Source organism: Notolepis coatsorum, assembly GCF_963971535.1.
Source record: "Notolepis coatsorum genome assembly, chromosome: 17".
Classification (NCBI taxonomy): Eukaryota; Metazoa; Chordata; class Actinopteri; order Aulopiformes; family Paralepididae; genus Notolepis; species Notolepis coatsorum.
In genome coordinates, this window is record NC_140181.1 from 47,758,099 (window position 1) to 47,777,377 (window position 19,279).

The window sequence follows — 19,279 nt, forward strand, 5'->3', positions numbered from 1 at the left end:
GCTAACATAATAGAAACATAGGTTGATAATAACCAAAATCATGAATTAAATAGAAACAGTGACATAGGTTAAAGATGTATGGAGGGATAACAAATCAATTTAGTTGTATATACCTGTACATAATCTGTTTATATATACTGTATATATATTAACCTGTTAAGCTGTAAGCTGCTTTTTTGTATCATAAATCGATCATTAGAGACCGTATTAGATCCCCAATTATCATATCATATGGGGTATCATTGGAAAGCCACACTCATTGGCTACAACCCTGTGCAAAGATTTCCGAGATCGCCAAATGATTGACGGAGCTAGAGCCCTGGGAGTCGGGGGTGCTAATGTGTACTTTTGCGTACTTTGGGGCACGCCTCACATATCGGCATGTAACTCGAGAACCGCTGAACGGATTTTGTCACCTAAAAGGGCAATCGACAGGCAACAAATAGGGCTTTAATTCTATATATATTGTATTAAAATAAATGCACACTTGAGCCACTAGAGGTTGGCAAAGTGGCATTGTGAATTGTCCTCATGAGGGCCCACATGTGGGCCCTTGAATGTTAAGAGGTTAATGTTTTTAGCCAATAGTAAAGAACATAACCCTATCAAAACAGTAGTCAAAGTGTATATTTTCATTTTTACCGATGTTTTATACGATTTATTGGAAATACGAATGTATCGGAAAAATGCTAATTATATCTCTTTTATCGTAAAACCGCAAGGAAATGACTAAATCCAGATTCAACCCTGCCATTGGAAAGAGGAGCCTTTTCCCTATGATTTGGCCATAATAAGGTCAAGGTCAAGTTCAAGGTCAAATATGAATTCATAATTAAAATCGATTATCATTTATTACTGTATCTACAAATCCTTCTGTTTAATCATCTTCCCTTTATTCATTTGCTTAGATTTTTTTTACACTTGATCTCAATAAGGTGGTGAATGAGCTCAGTGAGCGAAATCTCTTACCCCGCAGATTTAACATGGTGTTATTCACCGTCAAAGATGCAAAAATAAATCATAATTTATATTCTCCTTTTCTTCATTACAATTTACTCAAGCCTAGTAACAGACACAATATTCCTGACACTGGAAACACATACCCCCAGGTCCCTAGATGTTCCTAGATACCAAGAACATGCAAATTGACCTTGCAGAAGTGGAGCAATCTTCCATTTACTTAGGCATACTTAGGTGAAATTTCTGAAAATAGGGCTACCACTTAACAGGTTAAGGCTGTCAGTTAACACGGTATTAACGTGTTAATGCCCGATTCTATTAACGCCACTATTTCTTTTAACTCACGATTAAAGGGTGGGCGACACTGCCATCTGGCATGATGCGGCCGGTATTGCACTTTGGCGATCTCAAAATCCTTTCATATGGCAACACCGAGGTCAATGGATGAATAATGAATGAAAATAGTGAATAAAAGAAAAAACTATCAAAACCCGAGATATCTCGGGTTCTGGCATCCAACGCATGGCGAGTTAACCCGAGATATCTCGGTGGCAATTAAAGAGTTAATGTTGCACCGAAAACGACCAAAACAAATTCCTTGTATGTGAAAATGTGTATGAGGTCAATAAAGACCTTTCTGATTCTGATTCCTCTTATTAATCCCTCCCCTCACCTGTGTGCCCCTCCAGCTCCTGCTCTGTCAGTTCCAGGAGCGTCCTGGCCTACCTCTTCTCTGCCGGCTTCCCGGACATCTTGGACCGCAACGGGGAGGTGGCAGAGGTCCTGGACCCAGCAGAAGCGGTGCACTTTAACCCCCAGCGAGAGGAGGCTGACCCTCTCCAGGGCAGCCTGCTGGTGCTCCAGTTTCTGGCATTTTCCAGGTGAACCCACAGCGTGCACTGGTCACGGTATCTGCTTCAGCGCAGGGGGGTCTGTGTGTTATCAGTGGTCTCTGGGTAGGGAGGCTTTTACCCTGTGGCTGGTATTGATTCAACCAGCAGCTCGGACGCTAAACGGCATTTCTGCATGATTTTCAGTAAGATCACTATGGATTTGACCTGCTATGCCGAGAATGAGGGTGTGAAATGTCAAGTTACGTGTTCGAATGACATTATCATCAAAGGTGTTCGTCAGGAAGAAATGTCAGCATCATAGGTGCTGCGATGCTCTACCTTTCCTGTACAACTCGAAATGTGGAACTACGCTCTCCGTTTGATTTGACTGCAGATGGTCAATGTCTTATTTTGTATGGAGCAGGCGTGCCACTTAACCACCTGTAGGAATAGATATATCCTTTGTGAATTTTGGCCAACAGTCAAGGACACTGCCTTGTGCTTTTTTTCCACTTATTTTTTTGATGCAAGGCCAAGATGACTTCAGTGCACTTCCACTAGGCATAAAGCCCTGCCAGTCATCCTTTACTTCCGCTTCGACTTGTCAGGCACACACGCGTAGCTACACACATACACTCCTGTCGCCACGCACTCAATAGCGGCCCTGTCAAAGACCCATCACACAGACCCTGGAGCCCTCATCCCCCCTGTCAAACCCTGACACTGGAGGAGCCTGCAGACAGATGGGTAGAGACACACCCTCTTTCTCTCCTATCTTGTCATCAGCACTGTCAGCCACGCGATACAGTAAATCCCACTCACATTTTGTCATGTGCATCAAAGCCTCATCAGCCCCGTCTGTAAGTTTCTCAGCCACTATGAACCACTTTTGTCCTCGGTTCAAGAACCACACTGTTAGAAATGAGTTGCGTCGTTGTAGTTGTTATGCGTTGTGGGAGAGGACAGAGGGGTGGTTGATTGATATAACTTTGATATCCCTAAGAAAGAGAACAGAGGCCAAGAGACATCCAGAACGGTTACCATGCCGACTCAATTACCACCGATGTGTTAAAAGGCTTAGACTACACCATTTCCATCGACACACCCCAGTGTATTCTAGTTTACCCCACTCTGTGTTACTCACTCTGTGGTAATTGTCGGAGACTTGCAAACTATTTTAAAGGTGGCACTAAAACAACCTCAAGCGCGACGTCAAAGCCATATACTTCACGACCAAATTGGAGAACCGGGGTGGAGAAAACCTGGGATTCGCTTCGGCGAGACGTTGGTGGAAAAAAATTACTTTGACAAAACAACCCAATAAACGTGACAAACGGGGTACGGCGGTGTGGACGACAGTGCTTGTAGAGCGGGAGGCGTCTGTTGTGCGGGAGGTCTGTTGCGCGGGAGGCGCTTGTAGAGCAGCAGGCGCTTGTAGAGCGGGAGGCGTCTGTTGTGCGTGATGCGCTTGGACTCTGCGGTATAATTTCTGTCTCTCACCCGGGCGGCGTAATTATCAATCTTGTCTGTTTACGGAATGAATATTAATGCCGGCTTCCCTGTGAAGACGGAGCGAGGCCGGCTTCTTAACAGTGGAATATCAAATCGCAGTGATTGACTGGGAGGTCAGACTCTGCCCTAATTAGATTCCACTCGGAAATCGCTGTCTCTGATTCCGTCCGCGCTCGCCGGGGCCTCGCCTAATTTTTTTCAGAAATGCCTTTTTTTTCTCCCTCCCCTTATCTAATGTGCGGTGATTGATTGCTAATCTCCTCGTCAGAGGGAATTGGAGAAAAAGCAATCGTTTCCATCCCTAATCTTGTTCGGCGGTTAATTTATTCTGTGCCAAATCAAGGACTGGCTGGGAGTTTGCTTGGGCCACCCACTGTTTGATATTTTGTGTTAGGTTAGGTTAGGTTTACTTTATTTGTTCAAGGGGGACAGTGTACATTAATTAAACATTTTACAATGTAAATGCACCCAATTTTAGCCAAAAGGCTAATTTCCATTTGTAGTCCCCCTGCCAGAAGGTACAGGCTAAAATCCGGTGTAAAAAAAGGGTTAGCAATAAAAACAGAATAAAATCAAGATAAATACATTAGAATAAAAACACAACAAAAGCACATAGACATAGTAGGGATACAGGTCACAATACAGTCATGGACACAAGGACAGAGCACATCATGACATATTAAGATTGATTGATTGATTGATTGAAAACTTTATTAACAGATTGCAGAATGGGTACAGTACAGTACAGCTCAATACATACAATTGTTAAGGGGATGCAGACCAGAGAAAGACTTTCGTCTTGTTTACATCAGGGTCCCCCATTTTCAATTCATCGTAACATATATGACATACATGACATACAGATAGACAGTACTGCTACATCTATACATTTATGACATACCAGATTTGCAATTACAGTACTGTTTGTGATACAAAAAGAGTCCAGAAAAAAAAAAGAGTATATACATTTGACGTAGAAACTGTACATTGGATTGGGTAGGTGGGGGTGGGGGGGGACTGTACATTGGAGGCGGGGGGGGGGGGGGGGGGGGGGGGGGGGGGGGGTTGGGTAGGAGTGTGGGGGGGGGGGGGGTTGGGTAGGAGGGGTGGGTGGGGGACACTGTACAAACAAAACTGTACATTGGATTATTGACAAGACCATACTTGGTAATTTACTGTACATTGGAGGGGGTTGTGTTCGGACATTTACAGGGGCCAGTTTCGAGTTGCAGTCTCCCTTAGGTGTTTTTTGAGAGTGTTTTTGAAAGTGGGTAGTGATTCACATTCCTTTACAGCTTTGGGTAGGGCGTTCCACATTGATGTGGCATAATTGCGAAACGTGTTTAGTCCCTTGTTTGAGCCGAATCTGGGTTTAACATGATTTGTGGAGCTCCCTCTGGTGTTGTGATCGTGGTATTCACTGACCTTTGGGAAGTATTTTGTCATGTACATGGGTACCTTGGTCGTGTAGTGTATCTTGTAGACCAGGCCCATTGCAAGTTGCTGTACTCTGTCGTCTACTCTAAGCCATCCTAGGTTGTCAAAGTGGGCATGGGTGAGGTGGGTTCTAGGAGTAAGGTCAAGCAGTAGTCTGACCAGTTTGTTTTGAGATGTTTGTAATTTTGTTTTTAGCACATTTGAGGTGCTTTGGTACCATGAGGTGCAAGCATAGTCGTAGTACCCTTGAATGAGTGCTCCTGCTAGAGTCTTCAGGGTATTCTTGTTTACCAGTGAGGAGATCCGGTACAAGAATCGAGTTTGTTGGTTGACTTTTTTTTATTACATTGGATGCCATTTTGTCACAGGAAAGATTTGCCTCTAGGATGGAACCCAGGTAGGTAATATCTTCTTTCCTTGTGACAATATTGTCACCCACTGTAACTGAGAAGCCGTCAGTCTTGCTGAGTTTGTTATTTGAACCGAAGAGAATGGACTCTGTTTTGCCCATGTGTAATGATAGTTTGTTATCAGCGAGCCATATGCAGATTTTGCCTAGTTCTGAGCTGAGGGTTTTTTCAACCTGTAACTTGTTCTTGTCAGAGACCAGCAGGGCTGAGTCGTCCGCAAACAGAGACCCAGACATAGACAGACGCACCATATCCATATCCACACACACATATACACATAGACACCTCAGTGTTGACAGTTCTGGTTATCAATGAGCCATTCCCTAACCCTGCACTTAAATGAATGGTATGATGTGGACACTCTAATTGTTTGAGGAATTGAGTTCCATTGGTGGGATGCTCTGTATGAAAAGACAGCCTGGCCAAATACACTTTTTTTGAAAGGGATTGTACAGTCCCCCCTTGCCGCACCTCTAGTGTTCCTGGTTGAGGCAGACTTGAGGTTGATGAAACCGGACAAAGGAGGAGGAGCCAATCCACACTTTATTTTAAAAACTAGACTGTGTGTGTGTGTGTGTGTGTGTGTGTGTGTGTGTGTGTGTGTGTGTGTGTGTGTGTGTGTGTGTGTGTGTGTGTGTGTGTGTGTGTGTGTGTGTGTGTGTGTGTGTGTGTGTGTGTGTGTGTGTGTGTGTGTGTGTTCGTGTGTTCTGCGGTTAATTTATTCTGTGCCGAATCAAGGACTGGCTGGGAGTTTGCTTGGGCCACCCACTGTTTGATATTTTGTGTGTGTGTAAGTTAGGGGCCTTGAGATATGTGATATGAATTGTACTATACAATGAAGGTTATTATTTTTATTATTATTTATCAGAGGTGGGACCAAGTCATTGTTTTGCAAGTCTCAAGTCTTGGTACTCAAGTCAAGACAGGCAAGTACCGAGTCAAGACTGACGAGTCCCAAGTCGAGTCCCAAGCCTAACCTTTGAGTTTCGAGTCTTAAACTTAGTCATGATGCACGCTTCACCAAATGTAGTACCATTTTAACAACAGAGTAATAATATATTACATTTACACAATGTAATGCATGAATGGTTTTGAAATTTTTTATTTATTACTTTCCAAATAAACTTCCAATAATTCCATGGAAATACATGGGCCATGAGAAAGGCACATCAATATAACAACAAAAACAAAACGGTTGGCCTGCTGTAGACACACAAGTTATTCTAATTCGTGTGTGAGTACTTTTTCTCCCTTTCTTTTATCTCTCTATCTCTCTCTTTCTCTCTATCTCTCTCTCTCTCTCTCTCTCTCTCTCTCTCTCTCTCTCTCTCTCTCTCTCTCTCTCTCTCTCCTCTCTCTCTCTATCTCTCTCTCTCTCTCTCTCTCTCTCTCTCTCTCTCTCTCTCTCTCTCTCTCTCTCTCTCTCTCTCTATATATATATATATATATATCTCTGTGGTTACAGTAACATTAACGTTTGTATAAAAATATATTTTTTTTAGCAGCAGTAATGTTAGGCTACTGCTGGCCATCCATCAAGCGATACATTACTTACTTACTTAACGTCACGGTGACCAATTGCAGCCACTCTTATTGTCTGGGACCAAATACGGCCACGCCCCACTCCCAGCAAAAAGTGGGAATCTCTAGAATGGGTTTGGGGCGGCGCTGTATACGGAAGTAGCTCTCAAGGTGACGATTAGACAACACTTTTTTGTTGTCAGTAGATGGCAGCATTGGTTTAAAATTAAAGGCTGAAAATGTTGAGAACTACAACACTGCATTTCCCAAGAGCGTTAGCACAGGTCGCAGGTCACTGGGATGGGTCTATATTCTCCGACGTGATCTGAACAGCGTTAAACTATTACTGCAACCTCGGTATAGCGACCGCGAATGGCCAACTAATTATCTTAACAAAAGTGCGCTGGTAGCATTACATATGTTGTCTAAAGGGGGACATATGGTACAATTTAAGATTCTAATGATAATCGGCATATAAAGGACAAGATAAAGCATCGTTAATTTGTAAGAAACCTCAATGAAAACGGCGCAGGGTGCTATTGTTATGAAAATGTGATAGAATCCTATAAAAATGTGGACGCACTTGGCCTACGTTCCGTTAGGCCTTTAAATTCCCAAAGTAACATAGGCCATCGACGAAGTTCCTCCATCCTCTTCGGTCGTGTGCCCTCCACTCCAGATCTTGTCAGGACAGCCCTTCTTTATTCATCTCCTGTTCTGTGGTTCTTCTCCAGGTGGTTTTTGGTCTAGCTAGCTAGCAAGCCAAGTTACTTACCGTTCTTTGTGCAGCTTCAAATGTCGAACGAAGTTGGAAGTTGTTGCGTCTCCGTCTGTGATTTTCGACCTGCACGTTTTGCATACTGCAATTCGTTTTTTGTTGACCACCACATTTTTATAAGCAAACAAAATAATTTTTGGCATCATTTTTCCACTGGATCCGTCGTTCTGAATTGTAACGTTACTTCTTCTTCGTGTGGTTCTCTTGTGCAACTTGATTGTATGCTGTCGGATTGTTTCAAACAAAGTGGATCTGGGAAAAATGAAGTGTCGATTAGCTGGAAATGAATTAATTCACGACACATTTAATAACATACTTTTTAATCGTTGGGCATGGGGGAAGGTATCAAGTCTTCTCAAGTCAAAAGGCTCAAGTCCAAGTGAAGTCACGAGTCATTGGTGTTAAAGTCAAAGTCGAGTTGCAAGTCTTTTTTGATTTTGTCAAGTCTAAAGTCATCAAATTTGTGACTCAAGTCTGACTCGAGTCCAAGTCATGTGACTCGAGTCCACACATCTGTTATTTATTATTATTAAGAAGCATAATCCATCCACTCATGATCAATTAAAGGTATGGTGATGAGAAGACACCCTCTCAACACCTTTACCTGGAAAATAAGGTGTTTTAATTAAATAGAATTACCCCCTTCTATCATTCTATTTAACTGAGAGCAACCACAATACTATAATATATATATATATATATATATATATATATATATATATATATATATATATATATATATATATATATATATATATATATATATGCAGTGTTAGCTACAATAGTGGTTACGATAGGGGCTACCTTTTTGAATTTACTGCGGACTGAGGTTTCTTCAAGGGAAAGATTATTCCACCAGTATTTAATACATTAACAAGTGATTGAGTCCCCCGGTTTGTCACTTTGAGGAAACTGCGAAACCGTCACGTGGGAGCTGGCAGAAGGTGGCGTAATGATTTTTAGTTTTTCCTGGAACCGTGTCAGAGGATGATTGACTGAGCTGTGATTTAGCCCAGCCAATTTTAATGACATTTTCAACCCGACGTTATTGAATCATAAACGTGCCACTCCACACTTCACATGGATCCTGTAATAAAAAAACATTCCACTTAGCAGTTCAGCTGGAATGGAATAAATTGCACTCATGCTCCCACTACAGTATTATAACACACAAAAGCACATCACTGCGGTGCAAATAGCTGGGGAGACCAGGTGACACACTTTAAAGTGGACATATTACTGTATATATCGTTTCAACAGTTTTGTATGACAACAAGTCCTGATGACTTGTCGTACAGAACTTGTAAGTCGCTTTGGATAAAAGCGTCAGCTAAATTACTAAATGTAAAATTTAAATGTATGACTTTCTTCCAGCATCTCTTTCTTCCCTTGTATTGAACACAACACATTTTAAATAAATGATTTCCGTCCCTGTCTGGCTACCCCACACAAATGGGGCGGTACATTATATAGGAAGTGTTCCTGGCTCAAAGAAACACAGCGAATTGATTAATCAAAGCAAATGAATATACCTGTTCGGTGCATACGTCAGACTCAGTGTGCGTGCGCATCACCGGGGCAGAAAGGAATGTAATCCTGGTCAGAACAACGGGGCAGACTACAATATATTTGCATTTGTTAGCCATGCTAGCGATCTAAACAATAAATCCTTGCCAAAGCTAAGCTATGTAAAAGGTGAAAGACTAGCTGATTTGGCTAAATGACATCCAGCCGTTTTCATTAAAAAAAAATTTAGTCAGGGGAGTGTCATGGTTTCTCCATAGAGCCATGTCGTATTATTTTAGTGCAGAAGCTCGCGCAGGTCCGGGCCAACTTAGTCACGTGACTCAGTTGGTATTGCTGATTGGCTCGAACACGGTATGTTTGTAAACAGTGAACAGGTCTATTGCGTGTGTCCCCCTTATGACATCACCAAGGGCAATCATTCTGAACAGCTTCTTTAGGCATGTTAATCTGTAGGCTTTATAACCCGGCCAAACAGCAATTAGCCCCTATGTAATTTCCCCCCAATGCATAAATAACATTTCAGACTGCCAAATCCATACAAAGACTAGGCAAAACCCATTGTATATTTGATATGTTATATAACCCATTATATACCAAATATATGGCCCCTTTAAATAAAAAACAAAACAACAACAAACAAATAAGATGTTAAAAGGCTGAGCTCATAGACTAAAGCAAATAGAAAATAGACGGGCAATACAAGTAGAATGGTATCTTACTATGTAATGCAGCTATAATTAATCAATTCTTAAGAAATTACTCTAAACTCGATGGTACAGTAAACAATGAAAATTAAGCTGAATTGGACATCTTTGAAGGCTTCAGCCTCCCTAGAGTCAGTTCGGTTTGTAGGGATGTGCTTGATGCTCCTGTTACACAGGCTGAGATTGAGAATACAATCATAAATATGGCCTCGGGTAAAAACACCAGGGAACGACAGCTTGGGAATCCTACAAGTGTTTTAAAGATCAGCTTTCCCCATACAGTACATACTGTTATAACACAGACAAAACACATTTACACAAACATACAAACCAAAACAACAACAACAACAACAACAACAACAACAACAACAACAACAACAACAACAACAGATACTCTTACATTTACATTTTACATTTAGTCATTTAGCTGACGCTTTTATCCAAAGCGACTTACAAGTTATGTACGACAAGACAGCAAGAAGGGTGCAACTCTATCAGCTGAGTAACAATGTTTATCAAAGTGTTGCGTGTTAAAGTGTAGGTTAGTTTATTAGGACAAGTGCATGACAGTAAGGTTAGTCACGGTTAGATATATATATATATTTTTTTTTTCTTCTTCTTGCTCTCATACACGTCCAGCACAAATTGTGTCCTCTTCCCTTATTCCCTCTGCATCTTTAAACAATAGTATTATTACATTGATCATAAAATATGAGAAGTACAAATGATTTAGGCTGATTTAGGCCTCTGTAAAATGTCCTTCCTTATTCTGGGATGTTTCTTATACCGAATTAACTTGAAAATGATTTTTATCTAGATTCTTAAAAAAAAGTATTGATACAAATTGGAATACATTGGAATAGAAACAGATATTTAGGAATGATATTAATTAGAATTATATTCATTCGACCGGCAAGTGAAATAGGAAGGTTTGACCATTTTGTAAAATCCTGTTCAATGCGTTCAAAAAGTGTTGTATGGTTTTGTTTGAATAAGTCATTAACACTCGCGGCTAATCTCGGGTTTACGATTGTGACGTTGAAAGCCACGTCACAGCTTTTCTGGGATTTTTATTTTTTATTTTTTATTAGCGATCTGAAATCATATTGCATCATGGGAGCCTACCGTTGGAGATCCAGGGCCCGCCGGCGATCAGATGTGAAAAAAGCGCCCCCTATCGTCTCCCAGATGGTAAATCACCCTTTTGGAATGGACTCAATGAAAATGGATTGGGGAAAAAAAATATTCCAGTCCACATTTTACTTCTCACCCATGCAGCCGGAGTTACCAGAGTTCATTCTGGAGCCTCTGAGCCGCGGCGATCATGGGTTATACTGTACACACGTTGGATCAATATACTTATCGATTTTTTCGAATGGTGATCAGGAATTGGAATATACCATTTGGATACCATCTGATGTCAGGTAAGGAATCTATGTTATCAGTGTTAGGATAATCAGACTCGTTTTCATGGAGATATAAGCGTTTCCACTATATGTGATATGGCTGTTTCACTGTAAAAGCCATGAGGAAATAATAGCAGTGATTATCAGCGCACGGCACGAGCGTGCGTGCGCACACATATACTATCGACCATCTAGCGTTTATTTGAAAGCGATTCATAAATAGACCGACAAATGATAACGTTCTGGAATATTCCAGTAAAAGGCGATTATCATGGAATGTGTTGTTTTTTCTTCGAAACAGAGTGGTTTTCAAAATGCTATAAAAAGGAAATGAAGCGATAAAAACACAATCTGCTTTGCCAATGTTGACTGGAAAATGATTCTTTGATAAGCGATGGGCAGATTAGACACATAGCATAATTTAAAACATAGATTAGGCGATATTAACGTTAACATGGGCCGTGTACCGTGGCATCAAGGGGGTAAAAAGGAAAACCCGGTGTGGCGCTCAAAGTGTTAAGTGTTTTGGTTACCATGATTCCTAAATATCAAAAGCTAGTTGTAACATCAAAGGGTTGGGGATTGAATGTTTGTGGATTGCCTTGCATATTTATAGGGAATAAAACACTTTTGGAAATGTTTATAAACCTTATACCCTGAAACCTTGCCAAAACTCTATGGTGGACATGATACTAGGGATAGATGTGGAAGGGTTGGATATGTACAATAATAAATCGTCAGCGTAAAGTGAGACTGTATGCTCTATCTCTCCCCTGAAGACACCGGTATAGGTATCTGAAGCACGCAATGAAATAGCAAGTGGCTCAATAGATAACGCAAAGAGGAGCGGTGAAAGAGGGCAACCTTGTCTGGGAGAGCGACTCAAAGGGAAGTATTCAAACCTGTATCCGTTAGTTTGAACAGAGGCCAATGGGGAGGCATAAAGTAGTTTAACCCAGGTGATGAAGGTTGGTCCAAAACCTAATTTTGACAGGGTCGAGAAGAGAAAATCCCATTCTAACCTGTCAAAAGCCTTCTCCACATCAAGAGATAACAGTATTTCCGTATCCTGCAGGGTTCTACTGGGAGAATATAAAAAAAAGAAAAAACTATAAAAAAAAGTATTTTCTTAACACATTGACCACCAGCAGCAGGGGGGGCGCTGATTCCCCTTCAGCGCCAGGTCTTTATTCAATGGATATAGTTTTAGAATGCTAAACTTGTGAGTCCTAAAACTATATTCTATATTATAGCTATGGATCTAATAATGCCGTCGACTGTCAGTGAGTTGCTTCTGGTCAACATGCAAAAAACAGATTGTTTTTTCATCCGTACATTTCCGTTTTATACCGTTTTGAATATGAGTATGGTTTGGGTGATTCTGAGTAATTCCAGGAAAAGACGAGAAAAAGGCATTTTAGTGTAATCCAGTCATCACGTTGTAATTTTTCGGCTGATTATCTAATCATCCTGAAATCAACGCTAGATTATCATTATTATATCTCCTCATGCATACAGTACATGAAATGGCCCTCGTATCATCATTAAGAAGGCTCAGAGGTCTATATGAACCTGGATTGAGTGAACTTGGTCTTGTCCTTGTTGTATTCATATGTAATATTGATAGTAGTTAGTGCACAAACAAAATAATGTTTATGGGGAGAAACAAGTCTGTTTGAGCATTGTCTGGAATATAGGTCCTGGGTTAACAGGTTAGCTGTCCCTGCAGCCTAAGCATCTTCTTCAGCCTTTGTTGTCTTGGATGCTATGTTCTTTTGGTAGAACTGTTTGGCTGCCTCAGGGGTGTTGAGACAGTAGCGGATTCCGTTCATCCTGGTGGTATAAACTGTAATCAAGACCTGGGTCATGGCTTTTAGCCTCGCACAGCTTGGCTTTTAGTCGACCATAAGCTGCACGGAGTTTAGCAATCGCTTGGGGCACGTCTGGGTGGATGAACACCAGGGATCCCTTGTAGCTCAAGCTGCCCTTTTCCCTGGATTTCCAGATAATCTTCTCCCTGTCCGAGGAATAGTGAAGGCATAGAATCATGATGCAAGGTCTATCCTTCTTATCATTTGGCTTTATTCCTAATCTATGTGCTTGGTCAACAATGACTGGGGTCTGGAAGTTATCGGCACTGAGCTGAAGAAGGCAGCTACGAAACCAGCTGGGTCCCTGGCCTCTGCCCCCTCTGCTATGCCAAATAGCTTCAGGTTCTGTCTGCGGCTCCGGCTTTTGAGATCCAAGCATTTCTCCTGTAGGGATTGATTATCCCTTGTCATCAAGCCTAGTGACTGTTCCAAGACTGCAACTCGGTCCATATCATCACCCTTCTCTGAGGTCGCTTTCACATATAGTTTTGGTGGACTCGGTGCGGTTCTGGGGGTGAAGTTGCAACATTGTTGCATTCTTCATTTGGTTCGCCTGCGTTCACACAGATATCTGTGAGACGGACCGAGACCTTCTGAACAATGTCACACGGTCGAAAAGGGTGCTTGTCTATTGGACAGTGGAAATGTGTGTGTGGCTGCGATCCCGTGTGTGTGCGCGCGCGCGTGTGTGTCTGTGTGTGGACTGCGCGGAGCCCTCCAGATCAGCGGAGCCGAGTTTTGACATGGCATTGATCCATTGTTCTATTGAAGCACATTACCACCATCCTCTCGCTAAACAACTTGTAGACCACAGTGTTTTTATGAGTGCCCACAAGTAGCTGTTTTATTAATAATATAATAAGCTGTGCGCCTCGGTAATAATAATAAGCCGCGTTTTTTCTTCCTTCTTCCCAAGATGCACAGATAGATAGATAGATAGATAGATAGATAGATAGATAGATAGATAGATAGATAGATAGATAGATAGATAGATAGAGAGATAGATAGAGAGATTAGATGCAGTGTGCTTGTTTTGCAGTGAGTGCTGCGAGCAGTGGTAATAATAATCACTTCCTATATTTGGTTCGCGTTTGGTTCGATGAAGCCGAACCGAGACCTACGTTTTCAGGCGGACTAGAGTTCGCCTGCTTGGTCCGCGGACCGAGTTCGACGCGCATTCACACAGACCCGAAAAACCGGATTATCGAATTCTGGTCCGAAAGTCCGGACCAAACAGCCCCTGTGTGAAAGCGACCTGACTGTTCTGCAGCCACCTCTAGTGTGTTTGGCGGTTAGTGAGGAGAGATCACTTGCTAGCTCAGCGAATGGTGCACAAATCAGTCCTTGTTTCTTCATGGAGCGCTGTGATATCTTTTAAAATTTCTTGGCGCATGGTGGCAATTTCAGTTTTTATATCACAAAGCACAGCCTCCCGCTCCGATCGTAGCATACCGAGAGAGATGGGTTGTTTGTCGCCCTTTGCCATGTCGGGAGATTCGGCCTCGGGCGTAGTTTTAGGATGCTGTAATATAGTTGACCTCCGTTTCCTCCATTTGTAGTTCCACATAGTTGCACACATAGTTTGACATAGAAATTACTGTTCTGGTCAAAACAAGATTGAATAAATTATTAAAATTAGACTGAGCTCTTGACCACGCGTCTGGGCGGAAGCCGTACTGTAAAATATTAGAATTTGAATCCATGCCTCTGGTCTGATGTATGTGGACAGATCTTCATGATCAATATAAATGTATTAGTAAGACATATGATTCAAGTATAAATAGAGAGGTCAGTACACTTAGCTGAGAGGAGTGTGCTCCCATTGTGCACACTAAGCCTTTTGTTTGCTATTGAGGAGGGGTGGGGGAAGTGGGGCCCTTGCATCTACACCAAGTGGGTTTCATCTCAGGCCTTCTGTCATCAAATAATATGAGATTATGTTCAAGGCCGGTTCCAGAATGGCCCTATTTATTTTAGACATAAAACAACATTGGTTTTGGTCCCAAGTTGACTAGCTAGGTTAGAGCTTTTTATAGTGCCCCCCCTTTCCTATGATTAGTCTCAGAACCCTGTCATCTACGCCGAGGCATTTGGCAGGGTTGTCCCGCCAGGCCCCTACTCTTCATCACCGCCCTTGACCGATGTTTTGGGCACCGTATTACACTGATGCTGAAAATATACACATTGACTGCTGATTTGACAGGTTTTAACTCTTTAATTATTTTATTCAGCAACATTGCGTGTTTAAAAAAACGTATTGTTACCAAAAAGCATTACAATAACAGCGTTGTGATCGCTGATCGCTGATGAATGGAATGAACAGAGAGCCGCGCGTCGGGCTGTCTAATGAAGTTAATAGACTAGATTTGACACGTTTTAATTATTAATTATTTAATTCAGCAACATTAATTCATACAGTCTGTAGACAGTGATATGGCGTGATGTCATTTGTGGTCTCGTTGTAGCGTCCATCTAATGAAGTTAACAGACTTTGCGCCTCCTGGCGGACATATAACAGAACAGCAACTTGGTTTCCTAATTCATTCTCATGCCGTTAAACCACTGTGCGCTTGTCACAGCAAAATGGTTAGGAAGACTAATGGCTGCATCTGTACGGCAGCAGCAGTGAATTACCACAGTCTTCGTGTGTACTACCAGTGTGAACTGTAGATAAACTTCTGCCACAAGAATGGGGATGGAAAGAGTGATGGAGGGCTTGTCCCTGTCCAAACGGACTTACCACCAACTACGCAGGAACTCCTACGGGTCATCAGATGCACCTGCAAGACTGCAGCAGCCTAAGGTGCACATGCAAGAAGCATGACATTGAGTGCTCTGTTCCATGTAGTAGCTGTAATTGATTGGGGTGTGCAAATTCATGTCGGCTGCATGTGATGATGAGGAAGATGGTCAAGATGAGCCAGGCAACATACAGTAATGATGACCAGCAATGTTTAAGAGTTGACATGTTTGTTTATGTTCTAAAAGTGTTATTTAAGTTATTTAAATAATTTTGTTTTAAAGTTATGTTGATCAATGGAAACACTGGCTTAAAATAAAACATTGGATTGCAATGGAAGACCATGCTGTGTGGCTATTCTTCACTTTTTAAATGGTATATTGCCCTAGCCAACACCTCTCATTGGGTGTGAGTTGTCTTTGCTTTTTGTTAATCAATCCCAACATTTATATGGATTAGTGCCAATTCATGTTACCTTTTATACAAGTATAATAATATAGTGATGTTGCTTTAAAATGTTGTTTTCGGAAGCAAAAAAGTAGTACCAGGGTATGGCACCTTTGAAAAATATTTTCCACCACTTGGATATCTTAAGACTTTTTATATATTATAGGGGAGACTTTTCTGACTAATAGACATTTGTCAGATTTTCTTTTGCAATTTGTGGGAGGTTCACAAATTTTTTCTCACAGAATGCCTGGACTACTTTCTTTTTAACACATGCACAATTAGCTGTCTGTTCTAAATAAAAGTTGTAATGAAGGAGTTGTGCCCACCTCATGCTCAGAGTGGGATCCGCTCAGAAGGCAACCTTGTCAAGAGGTTTGGTCTCAAATATGTATAGTTTAATGTTTATGGCTGCCTCTAATGCATATGCTTCTGTCCAATTGGCTTGGGAGTAGGGATGGGTATCGTTCGGATTTTATTGATACTACTACTCTTATCGATACTGCTTAAAGGTTTGGTACTTTATTGATACTCTTATCGGTTATTTTTGATTATTTTGCAAGAAAAAAATACAATTAATTAAGAACAGAATCGACATTGCTTTATTATTCTTTTATATAACTATATAAATATAAATAAATATAATTTATTCAGCAGCAACAGCAGCAGCAATGTTTTAAATGTGTCTGAATTATAGACTTTTTATAATTAACAACAAATGTAAGATAAAAATACTACAAGGTACTAGAGAAGTTTGGTTTAGACAAAGACGCTATGAGAACAATTAAAGCACTATATCAGGAACCGACAGCAAGAATTAAGGTAAATGGCAGCCTGACGGACCGAATCAAACTAGAGAGGGCTACCAGACAGGGCTGCTGTCTTTTGCCGATGCTCTTCGATGTATTTATCGAACCACTGGCACAATTAATTAGACAGACTAAGGACATCAAAGGGGTAGAGATAAAGGGGACAGAACACAAACTAGGTTTATTCGCAGACGACGTGATAGTATATATGAGACAGCCAGACACAAGCTTCCCGGTACTGATGGATCTACTGAAAGAATATGGGCACTATTCAGGATATAAGCTTAACGTGACGAAGACACAGACCTTAACATGGAACTATACTCCAACGACAGAAATTAGGGAAAGGTACAGACTTAGATGGGACATGGACAAGATTAAATACTTAGGGGTAAACATCACAAGAGGAGTGGGGAAACTGTTTGATGCAAACTATATACAGATTAATCAGAACATCAAGAGATACTTAGAAAGATGGACAGTAATGCCCCTAGACTTCAACTCAAGGATAGAAATCATCAAGATGAACATACTACCAAGGTTATTATACCTATATCAGTCTTTACCCATACCAATACCACAAAATTAATTCAGAGAATGGGACAGACTGATATCGAGATTCATTTGGGCAGGGAAGAGGCCTAGGATCAGATATGTTACTCTACAACTACCAAAGGAGAAGGGGGGAATGGCAGTACCCAGTCTGAGAGACTATGACTACGCAGCACAGCTCAGAGCAGTGACATGCTGGTGCAATGTAAATTATGAAGCCAGATGGAAATACATTGAAAAGGAAGGGGAGGGATACAGCGATATGTACAATGATAGAAAAGGGAGAAATACAAACCCTACAAAAACTGAAAGAAAGATTTGGACTAGAAAATAAAGACCACTTTAGATATCTACAGATTAGAGACTATTACAACAAAGAAATAAGAGGAGACAAGGACGAAGAACAGAATGGAATAATTAGGATGATAGTAAGGGCATATGAGGGAAGAAAGGGAGGGTCATATCAGCAATGTACCAAGCAATAATGGACAGTAAGGGGGATACAACCAAATACATAAAAGAAAGATGGGAGAAGGAACTAGAGATCGATATTACAGAGGAGGAATGGTACAACATATGCAAAGTAAGGCACTCAACAACTGGTTCAAGGGTATGGAGGGAATTTGGATGGAAGAACATAATTAGATTCTTTATAACACCAGGGATAAAAGGCAAATATGCACCAGCACAGACATTTTGTTGGAGAATGTGTGGAAAAGAGGGTGCGAACCACACACACATATTCTGGGAATGTCAGAAAATAAGAAATTATTGGGAAGGAATAGGAGAGACAATAAGCGAAATAATAGGATACGAAATACCGCATACAGGCTTAATGCTGTATCTAGGAAATCAGACGCAGTAAGATATACAGGGGGAAGACAAATATCTGTTAAAGATACTATTAGTGGCAACCAGGAAAGCAATAACCAGACTGTGGTACAAGGAAGATCCACGACTAAGGACCAATGGGTAGGAATAGTAGAGGAGATACAAGAAATGGAGAGAATAACACATATGCTGAGGTTACAGGAGGAGAAATTCATATCAAGATGGGAAAAATGGGAAGACTATAGGACAATTAGGAACGACACCACATAAGAATGAAACGGAAACAAGAAAAGGAATTGAGATGTAAATAAACAATGTAAAGATAGAATTGGCCGATGAACCCATGTCACCCCCTGTCTTTTATTTCAGTTTTCTTTGTTATTATTATATTTTTTTCTTTATCGTCTCTGTTTGTTTAATTGTATTGTCTGAGTCGTTTGTAAATCAAAAATGAAAATAAAAATTTAAAGGGGAACTATCTTATAAATGGCCTTTTTGAGTGTTTAGCATTGTTTCCTAGCTATGTGAACTTATATTAATATGATCTATGTCTCAAAATTCTTATATTGGCGCATTCTTCCAATTCTCCTCTCACAATATTCACCCTCACTGAACTGAGTCATTTGAAAATGTGCGCGATATGTGATGTCAGAAAGACACCGCTGCATGTTAATGTTCAGGCGGCGACGCCGCTGCGCAGTGGTTTAGGAGCCCAGGCTCAAAACTGCTCGAGATCTTGAGGTAGAAAAATGCTGTTTTTGAGGACTTGATTAGAAATACAAAACAATGAATAAAAAAATATATATATTACAGAGGTGTTCCATAGACTCACAGGAATTGTGTAAAAGTGCCCAAATAGTGAAAGAAATAGTAAAATAGTTCCCCTTTAAGTAAAAAAAAAATACAAAGATTATTAAAAACAATTTGTTTTACAGCAAAAG

General features: G+C 41.0%; 1 protein-coding gene across 1 annotated transcript in view; it reads left to right on the plus strand.

Annotated features, from left to right (window-relative positions):
* Positions 1-19,279, plus strand: part of nphp4 (nephronophthisis 4) — a gene marked incomplete at both ends in the record, with an annotated part of 904,050 nt that overhangs the window by 526,556 nt on the left and 358,215 nt on the right. Inside the window, one exon of the mRNA XM_084333446.1 lies at positions 1,650-1,841. Coding sequence (XP_084189572.1) covers positions 1,650-1,841 — 192 coding nt within the window. The remainder of the gene's footprint in view (positions 1-1,649; positions 1,842-19,279) is intronic.